The sequence below is a fragment of the Setaria viridis genome, chromosome 9, assembly GCF_005286985.2.
Source record: "Setaria viridis chromosome 9, Setaria_viridis_v4.0, whole genome shotgun sequence".
In the NCBI taxonomy this organism is placed as follows: Eukaryota; Viridiplantae; Streptophyta; class Magnoliopsida; order Poales; family Poaceae; genus Setaria; species Setaria viridis.
The window spans coordinates 14,291,825-14,298,926 of NC_048271.2; the positions used below are offsets into that span (position 1 = coordinate 14,291,825).

Below are 7,102 nucleotides of genomic sequence, written 5' to 3' on the forward strand. Positions count from 1 at the left end.
CATGTTCGTGATCGTGACACACAAATTCAAATCGAACAGTGAATGAATATTTAAATATCAGGCATCTGAAATTTGCAGAGTGCTCGAGGTCTCTGCAGAACACAATGCCATCTTGAAACCCAAACAAAAAAAGAAGAATAAATAAACGATCAAAGAATCAGGCAACACAGACACGGAATTACAGATCTATCAACGGTTCGAATCACGCAGGGACCGCATTCCCCGGCGAGGAGAACACGACCGCGGATCCCAGACACCCGGGCCACATACAGCAACAATTCACAACGGAACAAAAGCGAGAGCGAAATCAAGAAACCGATCGGATCACGCGGGGACGACGGCCTCGCGATCCGTGCGTGGTCACATCTTGGCGAAGGAGGCGGAGGACCCGGACCGGTCGTAGTAGTACTCGGGGAGCGCCTGGGGGCGGGAGAGCATGAGCGGGCGGTCCCTGGCCTCCTCGAGGTCCTCCTCGTCGCCGTCGTCCTCGGCGGTGTGAAGGTGGATGCAGGAGCACCGCTCCAGGGACGCGAAGAAGGCCGACGCCACGCCCGTGGCCACCCACATCGCGTAGCCCTCCAGCGTCCCGTAGGACAGGATGCCGCCGTTGGGGTTGATGCCGTTCATGGCTGCCGTCCCCCTGCCTCGCGCCGGCCGAGGAAGAGCGGAAACCGGAAGGGGGGAGAGGTGGTGGGTTGGTTGGTTGGCTTTCCTTCGGTTTCTGACCGGTGTGGGCTGTTGCGGCTGCTCCAAAATTGGGAGAGGGACGGGATCGAGGTACACCGATCTTAGGGGTAGCTCGTTTTTAATAGCCGGCCATGGCTTCAAACGGATGCGTCAACCCATTTGCTTTAAACGAAATGTGATGTATACTCCTATTTTCATTTGCTTAATTGCAATAAGATAGGATCATATAGACATAATCTTAAGCATTTTTGAATTGTACACAATCTTTCCATTGATCCTATTTTGGATTTTATTTATAACAAGGTTTACTCATCGGGTTATATTAACACAATATTAATTCATGCTATAATTTGAATTTTGACGCATGCGAAAAACAACAGCTAGAAACATGATGTGCCCCTCTTCTTGGTAGTTAGGCATCAAACCAAAATCCTTGATGATGTCATTTAGTGGATATACTAAATTCAACGTGTGTCCTAAACGGTAAATTTAAATTCAGAGCTTTTCAAGTAGAGGACTTGAACATCCACTTTTGCTATTTTTATTATATTTAGCATTAGCAATGGTATTGCATTGATATAGATTGTTAGACATCACATATTTGGAGCTGAAAAGGTGCCAAAGGAAAAAAGAAACAAACCACGAAGAATATATGGAAGGCTCTCCGAGAGGAAATGGGACAACAACATGCAAGTTTTCACCATTTAAGATGTTACTATCAAAGATGATATATCAAAGATGATATAACAAGTAGGTGAAACTTTCCATATAAAGATATTATTATTATTATTATTATTATTATTATTATTATTATTATTATTATTATTATTATTATAACAAAATGGACCAAAGAAATGGGTTAGATGGCTTGGCTTCTTTCACATCATGTACCTCCTTTTCTCTTCTTTCTTCTTTCTTCTTTCTTGCTCTGTTCTGGGAACTAACTACTTCTTCGGAAACATCTTTGCCATCAAAGATGGATTAGATGAGTTCGTACTACATATAAGTGGGCCACACGGCTATCCACAATTGGAAAACATGCCGTGGGTGCTCATAAATTAGAATCTCAATACATGTTATAGTAAATAATATAAAATTTGATCAACTGGCCTATCATACATGTGTGATCGTACCATTAAAATGACCTTACTGTAAATATGACTTTATTGGGTTCACATTAAATAAAAAATAATTTCACCAATTACATTCCGAATACTACAATATATGGTGCGGTTCTTCCTCTTAACGCTTGCGCTGCAGGCTGCATCTATCTAACGAGGCATCGATCCATGAATGTAAGCTTCGTTCCAGTCAAAAAATAGCCCCTTCTTCATGTTAAGATGAAAACTAGCCAGTGGATAAACTTGAAATGGAACACGAGCAAAGAAACAACCAGAATTCGCCCCAAAATAGGCCGGGGTGGGTCGGTCAATCATCCGCACGACCACACTCACCTTCGTCAATCCTTCGGCCGCGGCGGGTCGGGGGACTCGGGACGCCTCGAGAGTCACGTGGGTCCCGTGGGCCGCCCGCCAAGCGGACGGAGAAGAAGAGGGGACGGATAAGCCGATAAGATAGCGCACAGGGGAGCTCCGTTCCGACTCTGCCTCGTCGCCACCCTCTCTTCTCCCCCATCCACCTCACGAAGCCACCAGCATTGGCATGGGCTCGTCCTGCCTCGCCTCGCCGGCCGGCGCCGCGCTCTGCCGCCCGCGGCGGCCGAGGTGCCGCGTGGCGTGCTCGGCGGCCGACGCGGGCGGAAAGAGCCCCGAGCCGGCGTGGTTCGCGGCCGGAGGCAAGAACGCGGGCCGCCTCGCGTGCGGGGTGCTCGCGGCCTGGGCCGTCGCGTCCGCGTCCAACCCCGTCATTGCCGCGAGCCAGGTTGGTGCTTTCCCCTCCCTTATCACAATCGCACCGCGGGCGGGATGCAATTTCTGGAATGTAGTTTTGAGAAATGAATATTTTTGATCGACCTCACATTCCACTAGACTGTAAAAAGGCAGATAAGGCTGAAATCGAGTGGGACTTTAATCCGTGTCAAATGCTAGTCTGTGTCTCGGTGTGACTTCGGAATGAATTGACCTCACACATTTTTATGATCTGATCGCAGATAATAATGGAATTTATTGAATTTTTCTTAGGCAAAGTCACCGTTTGCTGTTTCTCTATATTCGGTTCAGAAAATGTTTCTGTCAGATATATAAAGCGGCTCCATTGAATGTTTCTATCCATGGAAAACACTAACTAGTTAAATATTGTTTTGCCCTTAAGAAAGATGCTATAGCTGTTGGAAGCTTTTGAGGGCTCTATTGAAAGATGATTTGGTACTGTACTACTGTTCTTGTAACGAAATGAATTCAACCTCAAGAGTTCGTGTTATTCAACTTTAAAGAATCTGTCAGTACAGTTACCACAGCTTGTGATGTGAACTACTGCAACATCTTTTTTTTGAAAGATCGAGCTACTGCAATTCTCTGTAGTCTGGAGAGCACCTTAAATTTAGCATCCTGCACAATCTAAAGCTAGAAGTAGTGCTCTGATTAATCTATTGGATACCGATATATGAGAATTCAGATTCGCATTGCATGTTCACAATATGGGTTCTGATACAGCTATGAGTATTTGTGGAGATATGATCATGTTGCTGTATTCAGTCATCAGATTAATTGGACGAAGCATGAGCATTTTCTACTTAGATATATATATTTGACAGAATTTCTATGGAGCTGCTAAGAAATAACTAGCTAGTGTTTTCCGTTGAGATTAGCTAGTTATCTCCGTGTATTTTGTGTTTGCAAAGACAAATTTCATTTTGAACATATTTTTGCTTAGGGTTAGTTGTGAACTACGAATATATTTTTGCTTTAAGCCAGAAGTATTCTTCATTTTCCTTTTGATCCTGCAAGTCTGACCTGATTATGCAATCAGTACTACTCAACATTTTTTAAAACTTCATCCTAAATCTAGGACATATTTTCTTGCTGCAGTGGTATTTTAATTTGCTGAGTTTACATTATTCCCTGCTTTCTTTGTTTTTTAGAGATTGCCACCACTCTCAACGGAGCCAAATAGATGTGAGCGTGCATTCGTGGGGAACACAATTGGTCAGGCAAATGGGGTGTATGACAAGCCCCTTGATCTCCGGTTCTGTGACTACACGAACGAGAAAACTAATCTGAAAGGCAAGTCCCTAGCTGCGGCGTTGATGTCCGATGCAAAGTTTGATGGAGCCGACATGTCTGAAGTTGTCATGTCCAAAGCTTATGCTGTTGGTGCAAGCTTCAAAGGTAGTAATTATTCTACACCGTATTCTGCTGTTCTGGTTCATTGCACAATATTGCTGCATTGATTCCCAATACTGAATAACAAAATGATGAGCTCTTCTTGTTGAAATGCTTTCAGGAACCGACTTCACAAATGCAGTGATAGACCGTGTCAATTTTGAGAAGGCCGATCTCACAGGGGCAATCTTCAAGAATACGGTTTTATCAGGATCAACCTTCAATGATGCTAAGATGGAAGATGTCGTGTTCGAGGACACAATCATCGGCTACATTGACCTTCAGAAGCTATGCACAAACACCAGTATCAGTGCAGATGGGAGATTAGAGCTGGGCTGTAGGTGATTCAGCAGAGTCCATCTGATCATCTCTACCGGTCATGTTAATACGTTGATATCGTTCGATAAGTGTTCATGCCTGTCTATAGAGTCACCATGACAAGATGCGCCGATTTTTCTCCATGTCTATGTACAAACCTTTGTGTATCTCAAATATCAGCAGCAATGTAATATAACTATGTTTCTTACACCTTGCAAACTAGAGCACCAGACATGAAAAAAAGGAAGCACTATATGTTTTCCCCATATATATTGTTATTATTGTTCACAAGGCGGTTATAACATTACTGTCTGATGATGAATCCATGCCCTGGAAGGATGCATGGATGCTTTATTCCACACACCACTAGTACTAGCATCACACACACTAAAATACTACATGCGCTAGCTTTGCCAACATTATTGTTGCCTCCTCGGTTGGCTCCCTCCTTGTTGCGCATTCGTCTAGTGTATATACTGGATAACTGGCCCCTACAAGGGCCGATGCTGCTCATGGGTGATACTACTGCTGCTGCATAGCCATGGCTGGCCATGCGGCACGGCAATACCTAGACGCACCATCTAAATGGCCGGCCCGCCGCCGGGCACTTGCCGGTGGTAAGGTCTTTGTTGTGTCTTGGGTTTTCCAATGGGCTGCGGCGGCGGTTCATTCGGCGTCGTTGCCGTTGTTCTTGCTGGTGTCGATGAGGCAGGTCTCGACGCCGCCGGTCATCCAGAGGAACCACGCGTAGCTGCTCCGGTGGTGGCTGCTCTCGGGCTCCTCGTCGATGGCGCCGGTGAACATCTCCTCCGCGCCGCCGATGTCGCCGCGGGCGTGCCAGAGGAACATGCCGTACCTCCTCATCGCCTCGCCGTCCGCCGGCTCCGCGGCCACCGCCTGCTTGAAGTACATCTCCGCCCTGTCAGATCAGACGTGTGCAGCGACGACGATCACGCGTAAGAAATCAAGATCCTTAGAGGAAGATGGTGCATGTGAATGATAAAGGGTTGGTTGCATGCGTGCGTGCCTGCAAGCGACAAGAAGCATTACCTGTTGATGTCCTTGTCCAACTCGTAGAGGAGCTGCGCATAGTTGGACAGGACGAGCGAGTTCGCTCCGCCGGCGGCGATGACCCTCTCGTACGCCGCCTTCCGCCGCCGCGCGCGGGCGCTGTCGATCTCCTTGATCTCTTCCTCGTCGAGCTCCTCCCGCCCGTCCCCGTACAGTCCGCCGCCGCCGCCGCCATGCAGGATGCCGATCCGGCCCCACAGCTCCTTCTCCATGTCTCCCTCCACCAGCTCCGGCATATCCTCGGGCTCCTCCGCGCCCCCGTCGTCGTCGCCGTCGGGGTCGGCCTCCGCGTTGCCCGACGACGCCTCCAGCCGCCTCTTGGCCTCCATGCGGTCCCTCTCCGCCTGGACGGCGGTGCCGAGACAGCAGGCGACCATCCCGAGCAGCCCGACGGCGAGGTCCGGAGACTGGAAGTGCACCTTGCTGAAGACCCACGCCACGGCGTCCCCGGCGCCGCGCGCGGCCCCGGCGGCGCTCCCGGCCGCCGCGCCCTGGACGGCCTCCACGGCCTTGACGAGCGCCGCCACCGCGCACCCGGCCGCGCTCGTGGCCGTCGCCCGCGGCACCCCGCGCTGCGCCGCCGCCTGCTTCCGCTTGGCCTGGATGGCGCGCAGCGACGGCGGCACCGCGGCCATGGACGACGGCGGCTGCTGCTCGTCCCCGCCGCACGCCGCGGGCCTCAGGGACCGGGCGTTGCCCCTCCTCTCCCCGGCGCGCGCGGACGCCGGGAACGCCGCCAACGCCGCCGGAACGCTCCTGGGCATGGCGACCATGCTCGCCGGCGTCATCCTCGCGACCGACGGGGGGGAAGGGAACGAGCCAACGCAAGAGACTCTTTCTCTCTCTCGAACGGAGGGGGTTGTTTGATTGGAATGGGAACCGATCGAACCTCCCACCGAAGGCGGAGTGGAATGGCGATCTAGCTAGCTAGCTCTTGCGGAGAGGGAGGGCGCGGCAATGGCGGTATTTATAGGGCCCCCGGGCCTTGCCACGTCGGGGGCTCCTGGACGATGCGTGCCTTGCGCGCCAGTTCAGCGCCTGGTTAATTTCGTCGTGGGGCGAGGGGAAAAGGCTCGGCCGCGCGCTGCTCTCGCGCGAGGGGCGTTTTGGCCGCGCGCGGGTGGTGTGAGCGCGCGCACCACGGCGATCTGGCGTGGCACTGCCACTGCGCCGTGCCCGTGCGACCCCCAACCTGGACGGGAAGGCGTCCGCTGCCGATGCGTGCGGGAGAAGTGGCCGGAGCGGAAAACCGGAGGTGCCGCGCCAACAGACACAGATGGCACCGTGTTTCATGTCATCATGTGCAAACTTAATATCGAAAAATCTATTACTGTTTACCTTTATTTCTGTAAACAAAAAAAGAGCAGCGAAGAAATTGCTCAAGGTCCCCACCTCATATACATGATAGTGTTCCATGTCTATGTAGCATTGGAATGGAAATCATATGCAATTTTGCAATGGTAATTTACTTAGCGACATTGATTAATTGCTTTAGGTTTTAGTTCTTTTATTGATTGCGGTCCACTATGCCATGCGTTGTACACCAAACCAATGTTGCGGGACTGGATTGCACGATAAGTGTAAGATGCACGGTTATCGCATTTACACGTCAAAAGGGGGAGAGAAAAAGGATAGATGGTACACCGTGGGTTTCCATATTCTGATGTGGGGGGATTGGCATACGTTACATTGTCGTATTAGTCTGGACAATGATCTACAATCAAAGGATAGCTATGAGTTAGCAT

At 50.2% G+C, this 7,102-nt stretch overlaps 3 protein-coding genes across 3 annotated transcripts; 1 reads left to right on the top strand and 2 right to left on the bottom strand.

The window, feature by feature from the left end:
• Positions 1 to 25: 25 nt before the first annotated feature.
• On the bottom strand, positions 26 to 811 carry LOC117836035 (uncharacterized). Its single transcript, XM_034715389.2, has one exon. The coding sequence runs from the start codon at positions 625 to 627 to the stop codon at positions 361 to 363; it is 267 nt and encodes an 88-aa protein (XP_034571280.1). The 5' UTR covers positions 628 to 811; the 3' UTR covers positions 26 to 360.
• A 1,461-nt stretch (positions 812 to 2,272) lies between these two features.
• On the top strand, positions 2,273 to 4,552 carry LOC117841122 (thylakoid lumenal 17.4 kDa protein, chloroplastic). Its single transcript, XM_034721695.2, has 3 exons — positions 2,273 to 2,568; positions 3,728 to 3,974; positions 4,090 to 4,552. Exons 1-3 carry the CDS (start codon positions 2,350 to 2,352, stop codon positions 4,311 to 4,313), a joined length of 690 nt encoding a protein of 229 aa, XP_034577586.1. The 5' UTR covers positions 2,273 to 2,349; the 3' UTR covers positions 4,314 to 4,552.
• Positions 4,553 to 4,687: 135 nt separating this feature from the next.
• Positions 4,688 to 6,790, bottom strand: LOC117835309 (uncharacterized). Its single transcript, XM_034714667.2, has 2 exons — positions 5,337 to 6,790; positions 4,688 to 5,205 (listed from the first exon to the last, which is right to left on the bottom strand). Exons 1-2 carry the CDS (start codon positions 6,143 to 6,145, stop codon positions 4,953 to 4,955), a joined length of 1,062 nt encoding a protein of 353 aa, XP_034570558.1. The 5' UTR covers positions 6,146 to 6,790; the 3' UTR covers positions 4,688 to 4,952.
• Positions 6,791 to 7,102: the final 312 nt, after the last annotated feature.

Excerpts from the sequence above, each read along its gene's own strand:
- LOC117836035 (XM_034715389.2), bottom strand. The coding sequence starts at position 627 with ATGAACGGCATCAACCCCAACGGCGGCATCCTGTCCTACGGGACGCTG.
- LOC117841122 (XM_034721695.2), top strand. The coding sequence starts at position 2,350 with ATGGGCTCGTCCTGCCTCGCCTCGCCGGCCGGCGCCGCGCTCTGCCGC. Across the intron at positions 2,569-3,727 it reads CCGTCATTGCCGCGAGCCAG|AGATTGCCACCACTCTCAAC; the intron begins GTTGGTGCTTTC and ends TTTGTTTTTTAG. Across the intron at positions 3,975-4,089 it reads TGTTGGTGCAAGCTTCAAAG|GAACCGACTTCACAAATGCA; the intron begins GTAGTAATTATT and ends AAATGCTTTCAG.
- LOC117835309 (XM_034714667.2), bottom strand. The coding sequence starts at position 6,145 with ATGACGCCGGCGAGCATGGTCGCCATGCCCAGGAGCGTTCCGGCGGCG. Across the intron at positions 5,206-5,336 it reads TTGGACAAGGACATCAACAG|GGCGGAGATGTACTTCAAGC; the intron begins GTAATGCTTCTT and ends CTGATCTGACAG.